This window comes from Malania oleifera, chromosome 4 (assembly GCF_029873635.1).
Source record: "Malania oleifera isolate guangnan ecotype guangnan chromosome 4, ASM2987363v1, whole genome shotgun sequence".
Taxonomy (NCBI): domain Eukaryota; kingdom Viridiplantae; phylum Streptophyta; class Magnoliopsida; order Santalales; family Ximeniaceae; genus Malania; species Malania oleifera.
This window is the reverse complement of record NC_080420.1, coordinates 47,018,586-47,046,244: the sequence shown is the minus strand read 5'-3', so window position 1 is coordinate 47,046,244 and position 27,659 is coordinate 47,018,586. Positions and strand designations below refer to the sequence as shown.

The 27,659-nt window shown below is 39.4% G+C and overlaps 1 protein-coding gene across 1 annotated transcript in view; it reads left to right on the top strand.

The window, feature by feature from the left end:
* Window positions 1–258: 258 nt before the first annotated feature.
* Window positions 259–27,659, top strand: part of LOC131153494 (ABC transporter G family member 7) — a 63,339-nt gene continuing 35,938 nt past the window's right edge. Inside the window, exons 1-7 of the mRNA XM_058105837.1 lie at window positions 259–647; window positions 1,120–1,310; window positions 1,410–1,560; window positions 2,032–2,164; window positions 21,779–21,980; window positions 22,730–23,006; window positions 24,753–24,884. Coding sequence (XP_057961820.1) covers window positions 372–647; window positions 1,120–1,310; window positions 1,410–1,560; window positions 2,032–2,164; window positions 21,779–21,980; window positions 22,730–23,006; window positions 24,753–24,884 — 1,362 coding nt within the window. The 5' untranslated portion in view covers window positions 259–371. The remainder of the gene's footprint in view (window positions 648–1,119; window positions 1,311–1,409; window positions 1,561–2,031; window positions 2,165–21,778; window positions 21,981–22,729; window positions 23,007–24,752; window positions 24,885–27,659) is intronic.

Genomic DNA, 27,659 nt, shown 5'->3' with positions numbered 1-27,659 from the left:
TTTAAGTTGATGCAAATTCAAATTAAATACTTAAATCCACAGCCTTAGATTTTATTCAACCTCAACCTTAACTTCTTTTTTTCTGCTTTGATTTTAATTCAATCTTTGGTTGGGTCGACCGACCACACGCCATACAGGAAACATCTTTCCCACAACAATGACGAACACCGTTAAAACAGCGCCGTTTAATTGACGATCGAGCCATTCCCGGGTGGCTGGACTCACTTTACACTCCGTTGACGCTATCAGCTCATTTCCACAAAAATCAATAAATGATAAATAAAAATAAAAAACAAATAAGTAAAGAGCTGATAAAATCTCTCGTCTGTACAGTGAGCTGCGTAGGAACCAAGAAAGGGAGGTAGAAGATAATGGTGGTACACGGCGGGAAAGTCGTGGGTCAGATTGTGAATTTTGGCGGGAATGGCTTGGGTCAGCTTCTGGCCGCTGTGGCGGCAGCTGTTCTGCTCCGCCTCTTCTCTGGCCCAGGGCCGGCTCTGTTGCCGGACAACGAGGCGGATGACGATAATGACGGCGCAGCCGGAGATGGCGACGGCAATGGTACTCAAGCTGCCGGAAAGGTGGCCCCGGTGACTATCAAGTGGCGCAACATCAACTGCTCCCTCTCCGAGAGATCCTCGAAATCAGTGAGTTTTCCAGAAACTAAGATAGTGAACATTATATTTTTTCATTGTTCGAAATTCGAGAAACGACACTCGTACAGGTTGTTTAGCTGTGATGGAATTTTTGCTTTCTCGATAGACAATAAATGTCATTGAACATATTATTGAAAATTTTATATTATTTGTTTTTATCTGTTTTATCAGCAATGAAATTGAGCTTAAGCTAAAATTTTCCCCTTCTTTGTGTCTGAATATTTGGTTTGAACTTTTAATGGCCTTAATTGCGGGGTTAATGGGCGCGCTGTTGTATTATTTGTAAATTATGTTTTTTCTGTTATTTAATTCTATGTTATTCCGTGTCTAAAATCAAGTATGATCATGTCAAAATCAATGAGTACCAAAAGAAATTTTAGACAACGTTTAAAGCTTCTTGTACTATTAGTTGCTTTATTTTATAGATATCAAGCAGAATATTTGATGTTGTTGTGGTCCCTAGGTGCGGTTTCTGCTTAAAAATGTGAGCGGAGAGGCAAAACCCGGAAGATTGCTAGCAATTATGGGGCCATCTGGATCAGGAAAAACAACACTGCTTAATGTTCTGGCGGGTCAGTTAGTGGCATCGTCCCGATTGCATTTATCGGGCCTTTTGGAGGTCAATGGACAGCCTGCTTCAAAGCAAGCTTGCAAGTATGTTTGGCTTAGGCAAATTCTCTTTACTCTCATTTTGTCAAAGGATTGCTGAAAACATATCACCACTCTTTTCATCGGCTGTTGTTATTATTGCAGGTTTGCTTATGTTAGGCAGGAGGACCTTTTCTTCTCACAGCTAACTGTGAGGGAAACACTGAATGTTGCTGCTGAACTTCAGCTTCCGGTGATACTTTCCATGGAAGAGAGAGACGAATATGTGAACAATCTTTTGTTCAAGTTAGGCTTGGTAAGGTTGGCTTCCCTTTAGGTTATTGGATTTTTAGTGCAAAGTCTTATCTGGAATCTCCCACTTGGGGAAGCAAAATCATGTGTGGTGTTTGTCTTTGCCTTATGTTTGTTGTCCTTTTTTGTGAATTCTTAGTTCTTGTTCTAAATTTCAAATTTTTTTTTGTTTTATTTCTATTCACACAGTAATTTATTAGTGCAAATATGGTGGGTCTCTGTTGTAGTTTAGGAAGACATAATGTGTGTTTTTTGATAAGAGAATCATGCTAATACTGCTTGCATTATTAGAATAGTTGGAAACAAAAAATAGACTACAAAAAATGAGAGAGAATACAATGGAAATGAATTTCCTTATTACTTTTTATCCCATTCCTTTACTGAAAAACAATCTTTGATCTGAATGGAGCCATAAGCCTTTTTTGATTCTCTTTCCATTTTCTGTGTTTATTTGTTTATTTTCTTTCTTAAAAAGGTCAGTTGTGCTGATTCCAATGTTGGTGATGCAAAAGTTCGTGGAATTAGTGGTGGTGAAAAAAAACGTTTATCCTTGGCCTGTGAACTAATTGCAAGTCCATCTGTTATATTCGTTGACGAGCCTACCACAGGTATGCATGCTCTTTCAATTACCTCTTATATGACCCAATAGCATTTCTGTTTAGCTAATATATTACGCGGCATGTGATCTGGTTCCAACACATATCAAACAACTCTAAAAACTTGTGCAAAGAGCAAGCTAGAGATAGATGCTTCCAGGTGGATGCATTATATGTAGAGGAGTTGGTGGGGTTGTTGTAGCATCATTTCTATTATTGTGGAGTAGGTTTTAGCATTCAAGTTGGGTATTATCTTTATCTCTCTCCCCTAGACATTTGAGTACTATCAAAAGAGAATATGTTATTTCAGTAAATAGGTTGTGTGAGTGGGGATATTTTTGTCCTTAAGACTTTGTTTCTCATTTTTTCTCAAGTCTTCCCTTAATCTGTTCTCAAATATGATATTCTAGTTGGTTTGAGAGTCGTTTAGGGATGCTATTCCTCTCAGTTAGGCTGTGCAGCATCCTTGGTAGGATGCTGTGTGTTATCACTGGAGGATTCCAAAGGTATGCTTGATACACATGGGTGAGCACCAACTTGACCCAAAAGCTTAAGCCTATTGGGTCTTGGGCTATACCATGTATATAAACACCCATCAAATACTCACTTTTTCCAATGTGGGACGAACTTCACAAGTGGAATTCTAAACAATCTCCCCCTCACTTGTGAGTTCCTACTGCCCCCCCTTGAACGGAAGCTCCACCACATGTGAGTTTCAACTGCTCCCCCTTGAACGGAAGTCATCTCCTTTACGGGACAAATTCTCCAACAGTTTGCTCAAGTGGGCCGTCTTACGTGTCTCGGATTGTATTACAAATGGCGCCTCCAAACCAATCCTACCTTCCACGTTTTGACCCGATTTGGGTCCATCTTGGCAGCTTAGATGATCCTTTTTAGCCTTGGTCACACACTCTTACACCCAGAGTTATGAACCGTTAGCTCTGATACCACTTGTTATCACTGGATGAGTCTAAAGGTATGCTTGATACACATGTGTGAGTACCAACTTGACCCAAAAGCTTAAGCCTATTGGGTCTTGGGCTACACCATGTATATAAGCACCTATCAAATACTCACTTTTTCCAATGTGGGACGAACATCACAAGTGGAATTCTCAACACTGTGTGCATCCATGGTAATATGCTAATGTGAAGTTTTTTAATCTGTTTTTGGTATGCGGCTGCTGTTTGCTGTTTGTTGTTTGCTGGATGGTTGTCGTATGAAGATGCTGTTTTGATGCTGCATGTGTTTGTGATTTGTTGCTTGAATTTTGTATTAGTTGCTGGTTGCTTTTGATTGCTGTTAGATGACTCTTCTTGCCCGCTCTTGCTTCCAGCCATAATGCTTGTAGCTGCTGTGAGGATGTCTATGAAGTGCCTACAGTGCTTTGTTGTGGTCTGCCTTGTTTTTATCGTCAAGTAATTCCTCCTAGTATGCGCTGCCTAACTTCTTCTCAAGTTTTTTCTTGTGATAATTCAGCCATGGTTACTGCATCTAAACAGTGATAGGGGAAGTTTTGGAGGACGATGAGGTTTGCATTGTGGCGATGTTAGTGATAGTGTATTGGCAGTGATAGTGTATTAGGATACGGAGTTCTTCGTGACAATTCTTGCATTTGCACACATTGTGGCAAGAACAATCATATTATTGATTGATGTTGGGATCTCCTTGTGAAATTGACGGGCAAATAAGTCTCTTGCCAAGGGTGATTCTATTGTTCTCATTTCAAATGCACTTGGCCAGTCTGGGGAGTTGAGTACATCATCCACCATAAACCAAGAGGAGTTTAACAATATTATTTTCATGGTTCAACAACTTCAAACTCAATATTCTACTTCTAGTGCTACTGTAGCACATTTATGTACACCTGGGCTTCTAGCCTCTTCATTCTGCTCACCATGGGCATATGATAGGACGTCTGAATTTGTTTTGGTCCTTCAATCCCGCTACTTTATACTCTTAAGGTTACTCTTACAGTTTGGTTGCACTGGTTTTTGGATGTGGCAATATTCTCTTGATTACTTCAAGTTCTATCTCCTTTGTGTTAATATGTGCCTAAATTTCCCTTGAACTTGTTGTCAGTTAGTCAATTAACCGAATCTCGTAACTCTCATAGCTGTTCTGTGACATATGGTTCCTTCTCATGGTGTTAATTAGGATCTCCAGAGGAAGAACAGGATTGGTGGAGGGCTTGAGAAGGATGACCTGCACCATTTTGATGGTGGTCATGATGGATCCAGTTTTTATCATACAACTTCCTCAATTTCTACTATACTGTTTCTCTGGATTAGTGGCATGCTTGTTTGGGCCATCCATCCCTTCAACAACTAAGACTACAACTAAGACTAGTTTTTCCCACGTTCAAGTCTGCTTCTTGTTTGAGCGATCTGCATGTTAGCTGGGAAAGCACATTAGGCATCTTTTCCTGTTAGAGCCAGGTCTTGTAATAAATCATTGTTTTTTCTTATTCATTCAAATATTTGAGGCCCATGTAGAGTTCAAAATTTGACTGGTCATCAATATTTTGTCTTTTTTGGATGATTTTTCACACATGACCTGGATCTATTTGTTAAAAAGATAGGTCTGAACTTTTAAATGTATTTAGTCAATTTGCAGCTTGGCATTGGTATTTCTTTTGATAATAAAAGAAAGTATATTAGATAGAGAAAAAAGAAGGTACAACGTGTGGGGACAAGGAGTCCACCGAAAAAACAGAAAAAAAAAAAAAAAAAAAAAAAGCCATACCCAGTGCACAAGGCTCCCACTTTGAGTGGGGTCTGGGAGAGGTGGATGTTGGCAAGCCTTACCCCCATTTTTGGAGAGGCCGCTCCCAAGTCTCGAACCCGAGACCACCCCCGTACCAAGGCGGAGGCACTTGCCATCGCACCAAGGCACGAAACTGAAGATCGCCATGAAACTAGAAAAAACCAAGAAAACCCCGTTTTGACCCTTTCTATCATAATTTACCAAACTCTTCAAATTTGCTAATTCTATTTGACCATTCAATTTTCAACTTTTGTCACCATCCACGAGAACCTCATATCCTCCAATATCAGTCAACTTGAAATCCAACGATCTCGAGCTTCCAAATCCTCCTGAGGAATGTCCTCAGAAGTGGGCAAATATTCCATCCCTACGCTGTGAATTGTTGACTGAACCATCATTTTCAAAAATAGGCACTCCCTCCAAACCTTCCCATGTGGCAGGATGAACATAAGATAAATCCCTCTTTGTTGCAAGAATTAGAAGCATACCCATATTGCTGCACCTGACCTCCTTCTTTGTAAGAGAGTCTTCTACTATGCTAAGTTATCCTCTAGAGTCTCTCCTTAAAAGCTGTTTCTGTCACACCAGAATTTTCTCTCTTCTCATCAAACACCTTCCTCATCTTGGCGCCCATTTGAGCTAACTTCCAGTGAGCATACGCCTCACTACCCTCAAATCGATCAAAATTCGAACACAAGATATCATCAATATCCCCCATAATTGCTCCTGGATTTTTACATCTTACCTACCCATTTTTTGAACACTCTTCTAGACTTGTAACATTTTGAATACAAGTCTAATTATAGTTCCGAGCTATTAATATTCTGGGTATGTACCAGAGTTTGATCAGCCCGGCATGAAGTTGGGAGTGCTGGACTCTGAACTTGAAGTCTAATCTTCTCCTTTCCACTGCTTGTTTCCTGAGCTCTAAGGACGGAAAACTGGTCCTTCCTGTTCTTCAAACTCGGTTCTGACTTGTCTGATTCCCTGTTTCCCTGTCCAGCATTCTGAACTTCACTGTTTACCTTCTAAGTAGAACCTAAGGGATGAGAACCACGTCTAGACGCACCTCATTAGAGCCCAACTTAGATAAACCTAAGTCTTGGGTTTGCTTGAGTAAATGACCCAGTTTATATAAAAAAAGAAATACCCTTCTTATCAATTAGTTGTGCGAGGTCCAAAACAAGAATCGTACCTCCGGCCCATATCTCTTCACTTCCTCCCCACTGAATGCAGCCCTAGCAGCCTCTGAAACGAATGAATCTTCCGATGGTACCCTAGCTACCTTCTCAGGCAAATCTGACTGGTTGATGAAGATTGCAGCCTTCTGAGGTTGCTGACTGGTTGACGACTCGTTGGATCCAGCTGATTAACAGCGACTGCTGCTGACTTCGGAAACTTAGCCTTCTTCATCTGAATTGCACTGCCACACCTACAGCACCTATCTTCCTTAATGGCTGCCATGACTCAATCTTCAAAGAGGACTTGATGATTGCGACTCATGCCTCCATCTATATTACCTTCCAGCATGACCTGCCTCCACAACCTGAATGCAATTGAATTTGTTGAAAATGAGCTTCAGTCTTTTGCTTGGCAAAGGGATTATTCATCACACATCTTCTATACATACCCCTCAGAATGTAGTCGCTAAATGAAAAAATAGACATTTACTTGACATTGCACAATCTCTACTCCTTCATATGCAAGTTCCTAAAACCTTTTGAACTGTGCTCTTCTTACAAACCTGTTGGCTGTTGATGCCCTCCAGTTTGGCAAATTCCCCTCTCACCATCGATGTTGTTTGTTGTGCCTCATGTCCTTGGATGTACATGTTTTGTTCATCTTCCATATGTTGGTCAGGAGAAGTTCTCTCCTTATATTGTTAACTATGTCTTGTTGGGTACTTGGGAACTGAGAATGATGTATATGTTATGATCCCCACACTCGCAGGAAATATGTTGTTAGAAAATAGGTTATTTCAACAATTAGGTTGTGTGAGTGGGGGTATTTTTGTCCGTAAGACTTTTATTATCATTAATATATAAGTGGGCAGCCCTGGAACTGTGTAAAAGTCTCTAGGAAACTGCCGCCCCATTCTCTCTTGCTTTCTTCTTCTCTCTTTCATCTTGAACTTTACAACATGATATCAGAACATTAATCATCTCTAAATCTGATTTATTTTAGTTGTTATTTAGATGCTCTGTTTTTTCTTTTTCTCTCATATTCCCTGACTGAATTCTCAAATCTGATTTTCTGCTTGGTTTGAGAGTCACTTAGGGACCCCTTTTTCGTCATGGTTTGGTTGTGCAGCATCCTTGATAGGATGCTGTCTGTTTGTGGTGGTTTGCTGATGCAAAGCAGTTATGCTCGGTTTTGGAGATACTGCCTGTGCTTTTCTGCTGTTCTGGCTGGCCTTGGCATGACGAAGCTCTTTTAATTTTACGTGTTCACAATTGCTTTCTTGCTCGCAATCTTGTTTTAGTTGCTGGTGGTTTCAATTGGTGTTCAATGACTTTGAACTTTCTTCTAGGCTTCTAGCTGCTGCCAGCAACAATTCCTGGAGCTGCGGTGCTACTATTTATTAAGTGCCTATTGTGTGCGCTGCCTGATTCTTCATAGTTGCTGCATTATTGATTCTCAATATTGGTATGTGCGAATTGTAGTGTATAGGGATGGTTTGATGCCCTCTACAAAGTAGAGCTTTGGTTGATACAGCTAACATACAGATCACAGCGTCAAATTGGTTGAATCCTCCAACTACCTGGTGTGGTCTTAGGCAGTGTGCGTGTATTTTAATGCAAATGGAAGTCCAAGTATTTGTTGCGTTCTCCTCTGTCACAAAACTTCAAGGATTTGGAAGATTGGATGAAAGAGAATGATATATTGCTTGTGTGACTGTGGAATAGCATAAAGCCATGAATTGCTGTGAACATGATGTTTCATAGAACATCCAAGGTTGTATGGGATGATCTTCATAAAAGCTTCCCTAAAGATGAAAATCACACTCCGATTTTTGACCTATGTGAGCAGTTTTTCAAATATAACCAAAAAGTTGTTAGCACCGGAGGAGTCCATAGGTGTGCTTGATACACATGGGTGAGCACCAACTTGACCCAAAAACTTAAGCCTATTGGGTCTTGAGCTATACCATGTATATAAGCACCCATCATTTACTCACTTTTTCTAATGTGGGACAAACGCACAAGTGGAATTCTCAACAATCTTTCCCTCACTTGTGAATTCCAACTGCCCCCCCTTGAACGGAAGCTCCACCACATGTGAGTTCCAACTGTTTCCCCTTGAACGGAAGCCATCTTCTCCTTTACGGTACAAATTCTCCAATAGTTTGCTCAAGTGGGTCGTCTTACGTGTCTCGGATTGTATTCCTAATGGCGCCTCCAAACCAATCCTACCTCCCACGTCTTGACCCAATTTGGATCCATCTTGACAGCTTAGATGATCCTTCTTTATCCTTGGTCACACACTCCCACACCCAGAGTTATGAACCATCAACTCTGATACCACTTGCTAAAACCGGAGGAGTCCATAGGTGTGCTTGATACACATGGGTGAGCACCAACTTGACCTAAAAGCTTAAGCCTATTGGGTCTTGGGCTACACTATGTATATAAGCACCCATCATTTACTCACTTTTTCTAATGTGGGACAAACTCACAAGTGGAGTTCTCAACAATAGGTAGGTCCATTAGGGAGTATTATAGCACTTTGGAGGACTAAACATCTATCAACCAATTAGTTGCAACATTGAAAAAAAAGAATTGAATAACAAGGTGTCGACTCAAAGAAGGTGACTTTAATAGAAACAAAGAATCTATGTAAGGTAGGGTTCTAGCATTGATTTCCCTTCTGTGAATATGAATTACCCAAAAAAATACATTTGATAGCCTGCGGATCCAACTTGTCCATTCCTTAGAGTTAACTAATGGACAAAGGACGGGCAGAAGAGGAAGGAAACAAAGGAGCATTAGTGAAGATAACTAAATAAAGGGTTTTACCGCCAAGAATAAAGGATGACATTTTATTAATGAGAGAGCAAGCAGTGAGTGCGACATCACTCCAAAAAACATTGGAGACATTCATTTGATACAAAGGGTATTAGTGACTTTGAGAATATGTCTATTTTTCCATTCTGCAACTCCATTTTGTTGTAGAGTGTGCGCATGATGACTGATGAATCATACCAGACTTAGTCATATAGATTGTGAGTTGGGTATTAAAGTAGTCCTTAGCATTATCACTTTGAAGCATCCTAATTGTCATATGAAACTGAGTCTTGATTTGAGAACAGAAAGCAGAAAAGATATTGAACAACTCATAATGATCTTTTACTAAATAGTACCAAGTCATCTTGAAGTAGTCATCAACAAATATAACAAAGTATTGAAACCCCAACTTTGATGTGATATGAGTAGGACCCTGGGCATCGAAATGGATAACATGAAAGGATGAACCACTCATTTATTGACTTGGGAAACAAAAGGAACACGAGATGTTTTTCCAACTGATGAAAACTCACACTCAAGATTAGACACAGAACTCAAAGTAGGAACTAGTTTTTTCAACTTGTCCAAGGATAGATGACCAAGGTGACAATGGATTTGAGGTTGTGTAGCAGCTATTGTGCAGGCAATAGGAGGAGAGAACGACTTAAAGTGGTAAAGTTCATGAGCCTCACGTCTTGTGCCAATTGTCTTCCTTGTCATCAAATCCTAAATAACCATAGAATAGAAAGAAGGTTATAGAACAATTTAGTTTGTAAGCTTACTAACATACATGAGATTGAAAGGAATTTATAAATATATCAAACAGAAGGAAGAGAGATGGTGGGAGTAGGATTTACTGATCCTATCCCTTTAACTGGAGTAGTGGACCCATCAATTAGGGTAACTTGAGGTAGATTTTTAGAATATTCGAGGGCAAAAAGGAATTTGAATACACCTGCCATATGGTCAGTGGCAGCAGAGTGAATGAACCAAGGACTAGTGGGAGAGATACCAATTGACATACAAATTGTAGGATGACTTTTTTGAGCAAACGATGCAATGTGATGAGATGCTTGTTAGATGCCTGATACTACAGAAACACGATGACCTGAGGACTAGTAGGAGAGATACCAGATGACATACAACTGTAGGATAACAATGCAATGCGATGAGGTGCTTGCTGGGTTGCCTGATGCTGCAAAAAGTTTGAATACTCCTCTAATATTGTAATTGTACGCTGTTCACTCAAACAAGTGCTTGATGGGGGAATCATACTCTTAGGATTTGGGAACTCCATCCTAGAATACACATAGCCTCATACAGTAGCAAATCAGAAATACACATCGAACAACATGCTCCTAGAACACATGGACTCCATCCCAACACATAACATTTGACAACTGGAGCAAACCACAAGCACACGATGAATAAGATAAAAACAAATCTCAAACACAGCAATACCACTGTTTCAGGCCTCAATAAACTTAATAAACATTGACCAACAGCCTTGGGCATTAGGCATGTGAGAGTTTTTTGCACAGCCATTTTGCTCCGATTTCCTCCCAAATGTCTTGAATTCTTCCCTACGCCTGGTGTGTGGGGCTGACAATTCTGGCTTTTGGCCGGTGTGTGGCAGCGCGTGGAGGCTCCTTTGGCTGTGTAATTATGCAGGCTGGCAGATCGGAAGGTTCTGTGGCTTGCTATGTGGTTAATTTTGCAGTGGATGAAGTATTCTTGAGTTTTTGAAGAGGACAGCAGTGTCTAGGTTTTTCCGGTGACTGCAGCTTTTTCCCCAAAATTCCTGAACCTGCTCCTGGGCTTTGATGATGCTGATGATCCTTCTCAGCAGGTTTGCTTGGGATTTTGATGTTTAGGGATTGGTTTAGCAGCGGTTATGCAATTAGGATTTAGGTTGCATCTTGCTCTGATACCATGTTGAATTATTGAGGAAAATGGAAGACCTAATTTCAATCATAGGTCTTTCCCTCTCTTTATAATATATGTCAACTGCATTTTGATGACCAAAATATGCTTACTCACATTTACTAACCTAACACAAACACATACTAGTGATGCTAAATGACCATTACCACAAACAAAAAGATTAAATTTGATTTGAAAAAAATTCATTAGCATTATTAGGACAAAGAATTTTAATACCAATGCCGAGTTGATTCTTTATCTCATTATAGAATTGAAGTATTTAGAAACACTTGCTTTTCTTTTAGTAGATACAACTGCATCATATGAGAAAACATTTTCCACAAATGATACAAAGTACTGATGACTAGATGAGTTCTTGACTTTACATGGATCCTATACTTATGAAATAAGTAAGTGAAAATAAGGTCTTACTGTGACGCTCGATCCTAGGGCATTGAAAAGAAAGTTTGCATCCCTAATTGAATGCTTGATATTTAAGATGAGTATATTTAAGAACAGATTAAATTGTTGTATTTTCAAAAGAGACCGTTGTCCCACTTCTTTGGGAATTTACCTGGTGTAATTTAGCACAATCATCATTGGGCCCCACTGCCACGTTATCAGCCAACCCACTCCAGCGTAACGTCATTGTGCCGAGTCAATGCCACTACCACGTTAGTGCCACGTCAGCAGCTAGTTAATGGCGTCAGTAACGGCATCATAATATTCCGTTAAGTTTAACGAAAAGTTGACCGATTTTGACTAGATTTTTGGAGTCATTTCAGGTCCGTTTTTCGAATGACTTGAACCATTTCTAAGGTTTTCGGTCATTCCGGATCTAACTGTGCTATCCGTTTGAGTTGATTCCATCTCTAGATTGATGAATCGAGATGTCGAACGAAAAGAACTCAAAGATTGAGATGTTTAACGACACCAATTTCGGTTTCTGGAAGATGCAGATTGAGGACTACTTGTTTGGGAAGGAGTTGCACTTACCATTGAAGGGAAAGCCAGATTCCATTAAGGAGGACGAGTGGGAGTTGCTTGATCGAAAAGCTCTCGGAGCTATCAGGATGACGCTGGCAAAGTCTATTGCCTTCAATATCAAGCATATGACAACCACCAAGTTTCTTATGGATGCGCTCTCCAACATGTATGAGCAGCCATCAATCGTCAATAAGGTACACTTAATGAAGAAGTTATTTACCATGAACATGTCCGCGCGTGAAAGTTTTAGTAGACATATAAATAATTTCAATGAGCTGTCGGATCAACTCGCCTCAGTTGAAATCAAGTTTGATAGTGAGATATGTGCCTTACTGATTCTTAGTGAGTTGCCTGAGAGTTGAAAAGGTATTGTTACTGCGATCAGTAGTTCCGCATGAAAATCAAAGCTCAATTTTGATGAAGTCGTCAGCATGATTTTGACGGAAGATATCAGGATGTCAAACACTGCTTCCACTTCAAGTTCAACCTTCAATGTGGAAAGCCAAGGGAGAGTATCATGGAAAGGAAGCGGGCATGGCCGATCAAACAATCACGGCAGATCTAGGACCAGGAGGTCCAAATCCAGAAATCCCAGAGATTTCTAGGGCACAAAGAACATTGAGTGCTGGAACTGTGGAAAGTTCAGTCATTTCAGAAACCAGTGCAAAGGTCCAAGAAAGGAAAATGAGGCAAAGACAGAAGCAAATGTTGCTTCAGAAGAAGGTGATATATTGATATGTCTTTGGAGAGCAAGAAGGGGTCTTGGGTCTTTGTCTCTGGAGTCTCATTTCATGCCACTTGAAATAAAGATTGCCTAGAGGAGTATATACCAGGTGACTTCGGTAAGGTATACCTTGGCAATGATCAACCTTGCAACATAACCGGCAAGGGAATTGTGAAGATCAAGATGAACGGGTCAGTATGGAAGCTGAATGATGTCAGATATATTCTAGACCTGAGAAAGAACTTGATCTCAGTTGATTAATTGGCAGATGAGGGATACATAACAACATTCATTGGCGATGAATGGAAGATTTCAAAGCGTGCACTGTCGATTGCACGATAAGAAAAGTGGAACGCATTATGCGACTTCTAATGCATGTATGTCTATTTCATTTGTTACAGGAAATGTCGATAGCAACATTTGGCATCAATGACTTGGTCACATGAGTGAGAAGGGACTCAGGGTGATGCACTCAAAGGGAAAGTTGAGTGATCTACAGTCAGTAGAGATTGATATGTGCGAGGATTGTATACTCGGGAAACAGAAGAGAGTTAGTTTCCAAACATTCAACAGTACCTCAAAGAAGGAGAGGCTTGAACTAGTCCACTCAAATGTATGGGGACCGACTACCGTCTCATCCACAGGTGGAAGGAATTACTTCGTGACGTTTATTGACGATCATTCTTGGAAGGTATGAATTTACTTTCTGAAATACAAATATGATGTCTTTGATGCTTTCAAGACTTGGAAAGCAATGGTTGAAAATAAAACTGGTTTGAAATGAAGAAACTGAGAACCGATAACGGTGGTGAGTATGATGACATCGGGTTCAAGAAATTTTGCTATGAGCATGGTATCAGGATGGAAAGAACTGTGTCAGGTACGCCTTAGCACAATGGCATAGCCGAGCGGATGAACCGATCGTTGACTGAAAGAGCTAGAAGCATGCGTATGCAGTCAGACTTACCAAAGCAGTTCTGGGCAGAAGCAGTCAATACAGCAGCACACTTGATTAATAGGAGTCCATCAGTACCCTTGGACAACAATCTACCAGAAGAGGTATGGAGCGGAAAAGAGGTGAGACTTTCACATTTGAAAGTTTTTTGTTGTGTAGCATATGTGCATGTTAATGATCATGTCAGAGACAAGCTTAATCCAAAGTCTCAAAAATGCACCTTCGTTGGTTACGGTGAAGATGAGTATGGGTATCACATTTGGGATGATGAAAACAAGAAGGTGATCAGAAGTAGAGTTGTGATCTTTAATGAAAAGGTGATGTACAAAGACAGACACACAACAGAACCCGCAGAACCAGTTCAGAATGAAACAACCTATGTAGACTTGGATGATGTCCTAGAAGGTGTCGGGACACAACGGCGAAACACCGAGAATCCTCAGGCAGAGGAGACACAACAACAAAATGCCGAGATTCCTCAAGCAGAGTAACCTGTGGAGTAGATTGTCACACCACCGCCTCCTACTCCAGCTCCGGATCTTAGGATATCTTCTCGAGAGTATGTACCAAACAAGAGGTATATGAATTGTTTACTTCTTACAGATGGAGGAGAACCCGAATGCTATGATGAAACATGTCAGGCGGGAGATTGGAGCAAGTGAGAGCTTGCAATGAAGGACGAGATGAAGTCCCTCAACTCCAACAAAACGTGGGAACTAGTTAAGTTTCCCAAAGGTAAGAAGACTTTTCACAACAAGTGGGTGTATAGGATCAAAGAAGAGTATGACGGGTCCAGGAGGTACAAAGCCCGATAGGTAGTCAAAGGCTTCGAGCAGAAGGAAGGAATTGACTACATTGACATTTTTGCACTGGTTGTGAAGTTAACAACCATCAGATCAGTCTTGAGTATTGTTGCCTCAGAGGGCCTACATCTCAAGTAATTGGATATGAAGACAACATTTCTTCACGGTGATCTTGATGAGGAGATTTACATGCACCAACTAGAAGGATTCTCAGTAAAAGGTAAAGAGGATCTTGTGTGCAGATTGAAGAAGAGCTTGTAAGGTCTCAAACAAGCTCCCAGGCAATGGTATAGAAAATTTGACAGCTTTATGCGCAGAAAATATTTTCAGAAGTGCAATGCCAACCACTGTTGCTACATCAGGAGGTATCATTCTAGCTATATCATACTATTGCTATATGTTGATGACATGTTTGTTACAGGACCAGATATAGGAGAGATCAGGAAATTGAAACAGCAAATGTCAGAGTTTGACATGAAGGACTTGGGTTCAGCTAAGTAGATATTTGGGATGCGGATCTCCAGAGATAAGCAACAGGGAACGTTGCGGTTATCTCAGTCGGAGTATATTAGCCGTGTTTATAGAGATTCAACATGAGCAGCGCCAAGACAGTAAAAACGCCATTGGCCGATCACTCCCGTCTCTCCAAGGATTAGGCTCCCCAGACAGATGAAGAGAAGGATTTCATGGCTAAGGTACTTTATGCCTTAGCCATTGGAAGTTTCATGTACGTCATGGTTGGTACCCGACCAGACATTAGTCAAACAGTGGGAGCTGTCAGCAGGTTTATGTCAAATCTAGGGAAGACTCATTGGGAAGCAATGAAGTGGATTTTGAAATATCTACGTAGCACTATTGATAAGTGCTTATGTTTTGACAAAGGAGATTTATAGATTCGAGGGTATGTTGATGCCAATTTTGCAATTGAAATTGATCATCGTAAAAGCACCACCGGATATGTGTTCACTGTTGGCACAACAGCTGTTAGTTGAATGTCACAGATATAGAAGATTGTTGTTCTATCTGTTAGGAATCTGAGAGCAATAAACACAAGCCAGAAAAATAGGAGACACCAGAAATTACGTGGTTCGGTCTAGATTGACCTACGTCCACGGAGCACCCCACAATCCACTATGAAATCGGGAGAAAAATACAAACTCTCAGGCAGCTCTCTCTCTGCACTCTTCCTCACTCTCTTCTCTACACACATCTACCTCTCTTCTCTGTTCTCTTTATTTATAGATGGCTGGAGGAATTATATTAAATGGTGGAGGAATTACAATAAATCGGCAATCAATAGCCGCGGACACAGCTCAATGCGGCTTGCACGACACCAACTCACACACCGCATCTCTAGCTCCAACTACTCAACAATCTCCCACTTGGAGACGGAGACACCTCCTCAACCAGTGATAAATGATGTGCTTAAATATGTCTTCAGGCATGAAGACCAACTGAAGTTGAATACAACTTCAGCTTCTCTGTAGTTACCACCTTTGTCAACATATCTGTCGGATTCTTGTTACCTTGGATTTTTTCCAGTGTCAACACTCCATCCTCTAATAGAGATTTGACGAAATGATAACGTAATCCAATTTGTTTGGTTTTGGAATGAAATGCAGAGTTCTTTGCCAGATGTATCGCACTCTGACTGTCGCTGTACAAAACATTTCTTTCCTGCTTTATTTCAAGCTCTGTTAACAAACCTTGAAGCCAAATCATCTCTTTACTTGCTTCTATCACTGCTACGTACTCAACTTCTGTAGTGGATAGAATAACAATCTTCTGTATCTGTGACATCCAACTAACAGTTGTTGTGCCAGCAATGAATATATATCCGGTGGTGCTTTTGCGATGATCAATTTCACCTACAAAATCAGCATCTACATACCCTTGAATTTTCAAGTCACTTTTGCCGAAACATAGGCACTTATCAATGGTGCCATGTACATATCTCAAAATCCACTTCACTGCTTCCCAGTGAGTCTTCCTTGTATTTGACATATACCTATTGACAGCTCCCACTGCTTGGCCAATATCTGGTCTGGTACCAACCATAGCATACATGAGACTTCCAACGGCTGAGGCGTATGGTACCTTAGCCATGAAATCTTTTTCTTCATCTGTCTGGGGAGACTGATCCTTAGAGAGACGGAAGTGACCTGCCAATGGTGTATTTACTGTCTTGGCGCTGCAAATGTTAAACCTTTGTAAAACACGGCTAATGTACTTTGACTGAGATAATCGCAACGTACCTTGTTGCTTATTTCTAGAGATTCGCATCCGAAAAATCTATTTTGCAGGACCCAAGTCTTTCATGTCAAACTCCTTTGACAATTGCTGCTTCAATTTTTTGATCTCTTCTATATCTGATCCTGCAACTAACATATCATCAACATATAACAATAGGATAATATAGCTAGTACAATACCTCTTGAAGTAGCAACAGTGCTCGGCATTGCACTTCTGAAAATTTTTCCTCTGCATACAACTGTCAAACTTCTTGTACCATTGCCTAGGAGCTTGTTTGAGACTATACAAGCTCTTCTTCAATCTGCACACAAGATTCTCTTTACCTTTAATTGAGTAACCTTTTGGTTATTGCATATAAATTTCCTCATCAAGGTCACTGTGAAGAAATGCCGTCTTCACGTCCAACTGCTCAAGATGTAAGCCCTCTGAGGCAACAATACTCAAGACAGATTTGATGGTTGTCAGCTTCACAACTGGTGCAAAATATCAGTGTAGTCAATTCCTTCCTTCTGCTCGAAACCTTTGACTACTAACTGGACTTTATACCTCTTGGATCCATTATGCTCTTCTTTGATCCTGTACAGCCATTTGTTGTGAAGAGTCTTCTTACCTTTGGGCAATTTAGCTAGTTCCCATGTTTTGTTGGAGGTAAGAGACTTCATCTCATCTTTCATTGCAAGTTCCCACTTGCTCGAATCTCTAGCCTGACATGCTTCAACATAGCATTCAGGTTCTCCTCCATCTGTAAGAAGTAATTGATTCACATACACCCTATTTGGTATATGCTGCTGAGAAGATCTCCTAAGCTCTGGATTTGGAGTAGGAGGTGGCGGTGCAACAATCAGCTCCACAGGTTCCTTTGCTTGAGGATTCTCGGTGTTCTGCTGAGGATTCTCGGTGTTCGGCTGACTTGTCCTTACACCTTCTAGGACATCATCCACATCTACATAGGTTGTTCCAAACTCTGTAGGTTCTGTTGTGTGTCTATCTTTGTACATTACCTTTTCATCAAAAATCACATCTCTGCTTCTGATCACCTTTTTGTTTTCATCATCTCAAATGCGATTCCCATATTCATCTCAACCATAACCGACGGAGGTGCATTTCCAGGATTTTGGATCAAGCTTATTCCTGACATGATCATTGATATGTACATATGCAACACAACCAAAAACTCTTAAATGTGAAAGTCTTACCTCTTTACCGCTCCATACTTCTTCTGGTGGTCTATAGTCCAATGGTACTGATGGACTCCTGTTAATCAAGTAAGCTGCTGTGTTGACTGCTTCTGCTCAAAACATCTTTGGTAAGTCTGATTGCATATGCATGCTTTTGGCTTTTTCTGTCAACGATCTGTTCATCCGTTTGGTTACACCATTGTGCTGAGGCGTACCTGGTACAGTTGACAATTCTTTCCATTTTGATACCATGCTCATAGCAGAATTTCTTGAACCCGGTGTCATCATACTCACCACCGTTATCGGTTCTCAGCTTCTTGATTTTCAAACTAGTTTCATTTTCAACCATTGCTTTCCAAGTCTTGAAAGCATCAAAGACATCATATTTGTTCTTCAAGAAGTAAACTCATACCTTCCGAGAATGATCGTCAATAATTGTTACGAAGTAATGCTTCCCAGTTGTGGATGAAATGGTCGTTGGTCCCCATACATCTGAATGGACTAGTTCAAGTCTTTCCTTCTTTGGGGTACTGGTGTTCGTCTGGAAACTGATCCTCTTCTGTTTCCCAAGTATGCAATCCTCACATGTGTCAATCTTCATTGACTGTAAATCACTCAACTTTCCTTTTGAGTGCATCACCCTGAGTCCCTTCTTACTCAGGTGTTTGAGTTGTTGATGCCAAATGTTGCTATCATCATTTCCTATAGCAATTGTAATAGACAAGCATGCATAAGGGGTTACATAAAGAGTTCCACTTTTCTTACCTCGTGCAATCGTCAGTGCACCCTTCGAAATCTTCCATTCATCACCAATGAAAGTTGTGTTATATCCTTCATTTGCCAGTTGACCAACTGAGATCAAGTTCTTCCTTAGGTTTGGAATATATCTGACATCTCTCAACTTCCATATTGACGCGTTCATCTTGATCTTCACTGTCCCCTTGCCGGCAATGTTGCAAGGTTGATCATTGCCAAGGTATACTTTACCGAAGTCACCTGATGTATACCCCTTTAGGCAATCTCTACAGCAAGTGGCATGAAATGAAGCTCCGGAGTCTAACACCCAAGACTCCTTTTTGCTTTCTAAAGAGCAGATCAACATATCATCATTTTCTGAAGCAACATTTGCTTCTGTTTTCGCCTTCGTCTCATATTCTTTCTTCGGACCTTTGCATTGGTTTTTGTAATGACCAGTTTTTCCATAGTTCCAGCACTCAATATTCTTTGTCTTGGGAACTTGTGTCCTGAGAACCTCTGGGTTTTTTGGATCTGGACCGCTTGGACCTAGATCTGCCGTGATTGTTTGATCGTCCATGCCTGCTTCCTTTGCCTCGACTTTCTATGTTCAAGGCTGAACTCGAAGTGGAACCATGGTTTGACTGCATTCTGATTTCTTTTGTCAAAATCATGCTGACGACCTCATCATATACTAGCTTTGATTTCCCTGCGGAGCTACTGATTGCAGTAACAATACCATTCTAACTTTTGGGCAACTAACTGAGAATCAGTAGGGCACAAATCTCACTATCAAATGTAATCCCGACTGAAACGAGTTGATCTGACAACTCGTTGAAACCATTCAAATGCCTGCTAAAACTTTCACCTACAAACATGGTCATAGTAAACAAATAAGAACGTTTGTGTTGTATGAAGTGTGCAAATGAAGTGAGTGAGCAAGGAGTGTGAGAGTGTTGAGGGCGAGAGAGAAAAGTGTGAGAAGAGTTGAGTTGAGTGTGTGTCTCCTTCTCTTGTTTTTCTCCCAGGTTATAGTATATTCAGTGTGCTTTGTGGACGTAGGTCAGATTAGACCGAATCACGTGAATCTGGTGTTCTTATTTTGTGTGCTTATTTTGCTTGTGTGTGTGATTATTGTTCCTAGATCCCTAACAGTATGACAGGAACTTGAGCTTCCACCATCTCCATCAAAGAAATATAGTCCATCCTTCCCAAGCTCTCCACCAATCTTCTTCTTTGTTTGGCCATCTTGGATGGCACAATGAGAAGGATAAAGGGTAACTAGACAGAGGCTTTGTCATTTGATTCACAGTTAACAAATTCAATGGCAACTTGGGCATGTATAAAACAGGTGCATGGGGAATAGAAGGAAAATAACTAACATCTCTATAACTAGAAACAGGGGTAATTGAACCATCCTTGAGAGAAACTTAACTGGACAACCAGAAGCAAGAGCAAGTGTAGAGCATTGGTTTTCAATGACTGAATACTTGTCAAGTGGGTTGAGACAACCAGAGTCAATAATCCAAGGATTAGTTGACGAAGAGGCAAGGAACCTGTTGTACCTGAACGATAGTAGCAGTAGCCATAGTCAAGAAGAATTATGGTGGGCCATATGGACTGGATCATTAGCCTCCTCTTAAGATACAGTGGATGATGTTGCTCATCTGTGCAGTAGGAAGACGAGGTGTGTGGTGTACTAGAATCTCCTTTACTATTACCCCTAGAAAGAAAAGTGTTGGCTGGTTTTCCCTTGGAGATCTCTGCAATGATCAAAACTGTGATTTTTCTTGCAGTAAGTGCAAACACAAGCAACGAAATAACCAGCACCTCTACTAGAACTACTGCCTCTTTCACAACCTGCCCCAGACAATTTTAATTTTGCAATCTGCTTTTTAACACTATCAGCTTGACCATTATAAGCCATGAATCCCTCTAAATAGCGCATGACACCAGTAATATGCTGCCTAGTATAAAAAAAGAACACCACGCAATACAGTAGGCTGGCAGAATACAGAGAGGACCCAACCAGTGGAAACCAGCAGCAAAACAAAGCAATAGCAGCACGAAAACCAGCAGCAGCACACACCAGCAGCCTGCCATAAATTGCAGACAGGAAACAGATTACTGTGGGGCTTCAAAATCAGTCGCAACCACAAAACAGCAGCAATGGCACTGTGCAGAATGCATACACCAGAACACAGAAGGAAAAAAACTGGATCATACAGCCCGAGCAATCTGCCAGCAACAAAGAGATGTCACAGGCATGCTAGATCTTCATGGGTCAGCCGTAGCAGCTACAAATCAAGCATGTCATGACACAGGTGCAGTTTTTTAATGACAATAGTTATCTTTGCATAACAGAGGACTCATGAAGACACACATGGGATGCACACAATTGATTGAGGGACAACAAAACCTGAACAGCTTCCAAAGCAGGGATAAAACTTCTAATTTGACAATCAATCATGGAGAGAATGAAAGAGAAAAAGGGAAGGACTGTGAGTGGCATCAATAAACACTGGTGATGAACAGAAAATCTGAGCAGTAATCAGAACATCAGTATTGGACAGTAATTACAGACACGAAACAGGAATTAGTGATATGGAAGGAGGATCAAAACTTCATCTGATATCATGCTGCGGGCCTGGAATATCTAATTTGATTATGAGAAATAGGATTAGGGTTAGAAAATAGAAGATAATAGAGACGAATGTGAGAAAAGGGGTTCTGCTAGAGAGTTTACTATAGAAGACCAGCAGACATGCACACACTCACACACACACAAATGAATGATGGCCAAAGTACCATTAAGAAATATTAAATCCAAGCCTGCTGCCACTAAAAAGTAAAATTTATTATTTAGGAAACTAGTATTTGAGTTTATTTTAGGTTTTTGAAATTATTTTTCTTGCTCTTCAAGCATTATAAGCCCATAAAAGGCCCACGTGTATGAATTTTATTTAGAGTTTAATTGGAATTAAATTTGTGTAGGACATTTATCTTGTATCAATAACTGATGAGAATCTTACACCAAGAAAAATGCTTCAGAACAAATATTGATATTCAGCATAAATATGAGTAAAATCATTCATCCTATAAAAGGATTCTGATGTTGAAGTTATTCCAAATTAAGGGTTTCATCTTCAATGCTTTGCTGGGCAGTAAACATTTAATTTTAATGAACGTGAATGTCTATTTTATCCAGCTAATTTGTTTATGATAGTGTTCAACCAGTGGACTGAAGTTACTTTAGCCTTTTATGTTGTTGTTATGAGTCACTTTTGGTTCATTTCAGGACTCGATGCATTCCAAGCAGAGAAGGTAATGGAAACACTTCAACAACTTGCGCAGGATGGGCATACTGTAATTTGCTCCATACACCAGCCCAGAAGTTCTGTGTATAGAAGATTTGATGATATTGTGTTGCTAACAGAAGGTGCACTGATTTATGCTGGTTCTGCACGTGATGAACCACTGGAATACTTCTCAAAGTTTGGGTTGTTAGCTACCCTTATTTATCCATATTCGTTGTTTAGTGCTATCTTCTGCTTTCTATGGTTTTAGTGCATGATATTCCTTAATTAAATTCAGATCTGTTGGTTTTCACAAAAAAATATAATAGTGGGCCACAAAGAGATGTTGATCTCTTGATGTTTAATGAAAAATTGTGTTTCTATATCGGCAGCAAACTATTAGACACATGTTTTAGAAGGAGTTCATGCCTACTATGCAGTGTCACATCCAAAGTTTTCTCCACAGTGCTGCATGATGATTTTCAGTCCATAAGAAGTGTAAAATTCCCAAAATAAAGTCAACTACCCACGAGAAGCAAGTATTTGTAAAATGAGATTTCCATCGGACAGTCATGATCTATCGGTACCTTGATTGAATCTCTTTTAGTCTATGATATGTTTGGTAATTCTTTTTTTTTTTCCTTCCATCAATTAGCTACAGCTATTGATGCTGAACTATTTCTCCCTGTTCACTTGTTGTTTTTACCCTACAGATTTTCCTCATTTAGTCTAAATTAAGTGTAAAAGCAGTCAGAAACTAATTATTTGATGTGGTGCTGCTTAACGTTGTTGATAGCTTGCCTTTTTTCATGTGTATGATTGTACACTGTCAAATTATTCTGTGTTATTGGAGAAAAATAATTAGTAATGTGAATGATCCTGCATCTATAGTTCTGTAATGTCTAATTAATGGCAGCATCTCTGATGGATGGTCAATGAACATACTTCATTAGGTACCGTTGTCCACATCATGTGAATCCTGCTGAGTTTTTGGCTGACCTCATATCCATTGATTATAGTTCAGCTGAAAGTGTCTATTCTTCCCAGAAAAGGATAGATGGTTTTGTTGACTCATTCTCGCAACAAGCACCAGCAGTTATTTATGCAACTCCACTTATGGGAAGGGAAAGCTCTAAGAATGGCAAAAAGTTGGGTAAAAAATCTATTAACAAGATGAATGGAGGCTGGTGGAGGCAGTTCTGCCTGCTCCTTAAACGTGCATGGATGCAGGTTGTTCTTTCAACTATCATTATTTATTGTTTTTTCTGTAAATCTGTGATTTGAAAGGGCAAATACATTGTGGAAGAGATAAATGGAAAAAAAGCAGGAGAATCATGGATAATTTTCTTTGTCTATGAGTAGAATAATTGACAAACACGATTTTAGTGGCTTCTATGCAACAGTTGAGCAAAACCATATACAGAGGAACTATGGCAGGAAAGAGAGATGCAAGACAGAAAACATGCAGAAAAGAGGGAAGAGGGAGAAGGGAGTAGGGGATGCTAGGGAAGGATAATGACCCTAGGGCAACTCAAACACCCAATCATAAATTCAACTCTGCTGCAACACTACATTCCAGAGCCTCTTGCATATTAAATAAATTCAACTTTTAACTTTGATTTGATGCTTTTCATGATGTGATTCCAATTTCAAGCCTAAGAGCAAGTTCACAGAGAAAAGTAGAGGAATTGCGAAGAATTTGTTGGAACAAGAAGGGACTCAGATCATAACCAATCAGAAACCTGAGAATTGTCATTAACAAAGGCTTGGATATGGGCCAGAGGTCACCAGCAAGGAGGCTGCACCACAACATGTTTTGACACTGGTGGTTTTATGCTGGCTGTTAGGAGAACAAGTTCAGAATATTCCGTGTCTTTGAGGCGTGAATAATTCACAGTTGTTAAGGTGATATTTGCCCCTCTTGAATGCTGCAGAGAAATGATGCAAATCACCTTTGAGATGCAACAAAACCACAAGGAGGCAGCAAAGATGAAGATTTCTGTACTGAACTTCTCTAGAAATAGTGTATTTCACTATGAAAGAAATAAGAGAGGGAAAGAAAAATGAAGTTTGATTTGATGATTTCTGCCATTGAGATCTCTTATTTAGGAACAAGAGAAGTTTCCAATAATACCCTTTCAAACAGACACCACTACTTAAAGAGTTGCTAATTATACCTCTTCAAATGATAATGATGGTTGTATTCAAATTTTAAGCTGAATTTTAAATTGACAGTTAATTCTAGTAGTTATTTTGTAACAGCTTACCAGTCATATCTGAATATAAGGTCTTAAATTGTAGATAGTGTTGAATATTGCATCCTAACTTGCTAGCAATCTGCATTTCTGAATGAATGTTCCAAGGGGTAATTTGCTTGGACAATAAGGAATAATGGTAACATTGACAAGTGACAAGACAATAGCGAGAATATGAAATTATATTTATTCACATATCTAGACCTTTGTTTGCTGGTTGCTTATTTTCCACTGCCTGACAAAACTTTACCATCATTATTTTCTGTCCCATTCCTGTTTCATAGGACTGGAATTTGAGAATCAATATCTTTTATCCTATGTCTACCTATAAAAACAATTCTATTACCCTATATAAAGAGAGACTTTGATTACTCTTTTCCCCTATCCTTTTTTTATTCTAATTTCAGCAATGCCATTTTCAGATGATGAAAGTTGTCTCACTCACTTAAACTGTAGATGCCATTTTAATTTTTTTTATAGTTATGCAATTAACTTAATTGCAAAAATATCACTTCTGTTTAGTCATTGTTTTGTCCTATTGCTAAATGACCAAAATGACTATTTTGCATGTGCCACTGTAACTTAATTACAGTTTCATTGTTCACTTAATTTCTATCACCCTGATAATTGTCTCATCCTGTAGTTTGTGTGTAAAAGTTGTTGAATGATCCTAATTTCAATTCCTCATCCTTTATGATTTTACTTGTCAATGGATGACTAGGCTTCTCGCGATGGACCAACCAACAAAGTTCGGGCAAGGATGTCAATTGCATCAGCAATGATATTTGGGTCAGTTTTCTGGAGAATGGGAAGATCTCAGACATCCATACAGGACAGAATGGGATTGCTTCAGGTATGAAATATAATTAGTTTCTTTGAAATATCCTGTCTGTTTTATTACTTTATTATTTATTTTGGTACAATCTAATGTGTTGCAATAATGCACTGCAGGATGCCGTATGGGTGTTCTGAAATAAATTTTTTTAATGTTTTTTTTTTCCTTTGTTTTTAGCAGAGGAAGTCAAAAAAATACATTATGTTTAACGTGTGAACAGTTGTACTGGTTTTAGCTTACATACTGTTGATGCATTAGAGATCGTTGCATTTTTAATGATCTTCAGCAGGAGATGTGCCCTAAGATTTTGGTAGGAGAGCATTGTCCATTAGTCCATTGTCCTGTTAAATTGACTGATGATTTACTCCGAATGGTAAATTTGCATCTTTGGTTTCAGATTAGGACAAAATACCCTAGGCAATTAGTAAGCTAACCTTGAGGCTATTTGTTAATGTAGAGGATTTAATAAATAAAAGAAAATCTGTAAGGAAAAAAAAAAAAAAGAAAAAAAAAAAAGAGAGGACTCTAAATATGAATATGTAATATATCTCCCCAATCCCCCTCAAGTTGAGGCATAGATGTGAATCCTGCCCAGCTTGCCAGAAACAAGTTAGTTAAGCACAGGAGAGAGATTGGTAAATATATTAACAAGATGAAGCACAGATGAGGTGAATAGAGTGGTGATGGTGCCCGCAGCCAACTTCTCACACACAAAGTGACTGTAAATTTGAGTTTGTTTCACACATTCATGGTAAATAGGATAAAAGCAACATGAATAGCAGCTTGATTGTTATAATTCAAGGATTTACCTCGACAAACTGGCAAGCCTTACCAGACAACTGGTGGAAGCACAAACCTCGCTGGTTGTATGGGCCATAGCCTGATACTTGGCTCCAGCAGATGCAAGAGCCATCATAGATTGCTTCTTTTTGCCAAGAAATGAAGTGCCACTCATCGAACTACAATAATCAGATATTGAATAATGATCAACTGATATAACCCAATTAGTGTCCAAATATATTGAAATATTAAGCTGCCCATGGCACTGAAAAGAAACTGTTGACCAGGAGAGCTTAGTGTAATGCAAAGGACAGATCAAGGTGCATGATAGTGAGATAAATGCAAAGGTCATGCATGAATTGGCTGACTATACATACTGCAAAGGATAGATCGAGGTGCACGATAGTGAGATAAATGAGCTTGCCAACCAATCAGTGATACATCTGTGGGTCTAAAGATCACCATCTCTAGAAAGTTTTAGCTTAGGATCAAGTGGCTGTTAACTGGCTCAGCACTAAGAAAGCGAGCACAATAAAAAATATCAAGAGTTTGTTTTTGTTGAGAAAGACATAGATGTTGCTTCAATAAAGAAACCTCAATACCAAAGAAATACTTCAAGTTTCCATGATTGTCCGTTTCAAATTCCGACCTAAACCCTAAGTGCATAGCTGCCACCAAAACCAAAGCCTAAACCTCAAACCTGCAGCTGTAGAAGGATCATCTGCACCACCAAAGTCCAGAAACAAGTCCAGTAGTTGGCAGAAAAATCCTGGACGCTGCTGCCCTTTCAGAATCTCAAAGAAACCCTTCATATTTTACAAAAACAACCCCACATCTACCCACTGAACCTGCCGTTATACTGCCCTGTACAATTTTACCGCTGGAGGGTGTCCAGTGTGCTGCTACTGCATGTGCCATCTTGAAGCCAGAAACTCTGACTCCACATGTCGGCATATGAGAGTTCTTTGAGCAATATTTTTGCTCTAATGTTTTCCATAATGTCCTAAATACTTCCATACATCATGATATTAAGGTGTTGGTCGTGTATTTTATTCAAAGATTCAACTTTTGTGATTGTTCATTCCAAGGTCTCAAATTTTGATTTCGGCTCAAATTTCAAAGCTCAAAAAGTACAGAAATTTCGACAAAAATTTCGATTTCAATGTCAATTTTGATTTTGATTTGAAAAAATAACGGAAATTAATAGTAAAGCATAGAATTCTTTGTGAAATTTTAGAAATGGTCAATAGACATAATAATGTAAGTTTTACGACTAATATATTGCAAGTTAAATACATCTATGTTGTGTATTAGTTGTAATATAGTATGTTTTACAAACATATTTGTAAAATAATATATATTAAACATATCTAGTTAAAACAAATGCAATTCATAAATCATTTAAATATTATTTATTATACAAATAATGATAATTTAGACCTGAATGGTTAAATAAAATGTTGTTAGTTTATTTTTTCATATAATTTCAAAAGCACTTGTAATAATCTTTTGTTTCGAAAAAAATAAATAAAATAAATTAAGTGAAATTCCTAAATCTCGCATTTGAATTTTGAGCAAATTTCATTGTATAGTTAAAATTTTGGCAAGTTTTGCTAAAATATCGAGATTTCGATAAATTTCAGATGATTTGTTGAGATTTCGACGGAAATTATGCAAGACGGAAATCGACTGCCATTTCGATTTCGAGGGTGATGGAAACCGGAAATTTCGACTAAAATTTCGACCATTTCGTGGAAATTTAAGACCATGGTTCATTCATAGCACTTTGTTAATGGTTGCTTGGTACCGTTAGGGCTGTGTATTGGTTTTTTGGGTCTTTGTTAACTTATTGGTGCTGTGGCAGCCTTGTGCTGCTTTATTTGTGATTTGTTTGCGGTGGTCACCTTGTTCGTGGTTGTTTCAGTTGTTCCAACTCTTAAACTTGTTATCATTTGTCTAAGTTTGTGAGTGTGGAATGTAGTCCATGAATAACAAGAGTATGTTTCCTTTGTC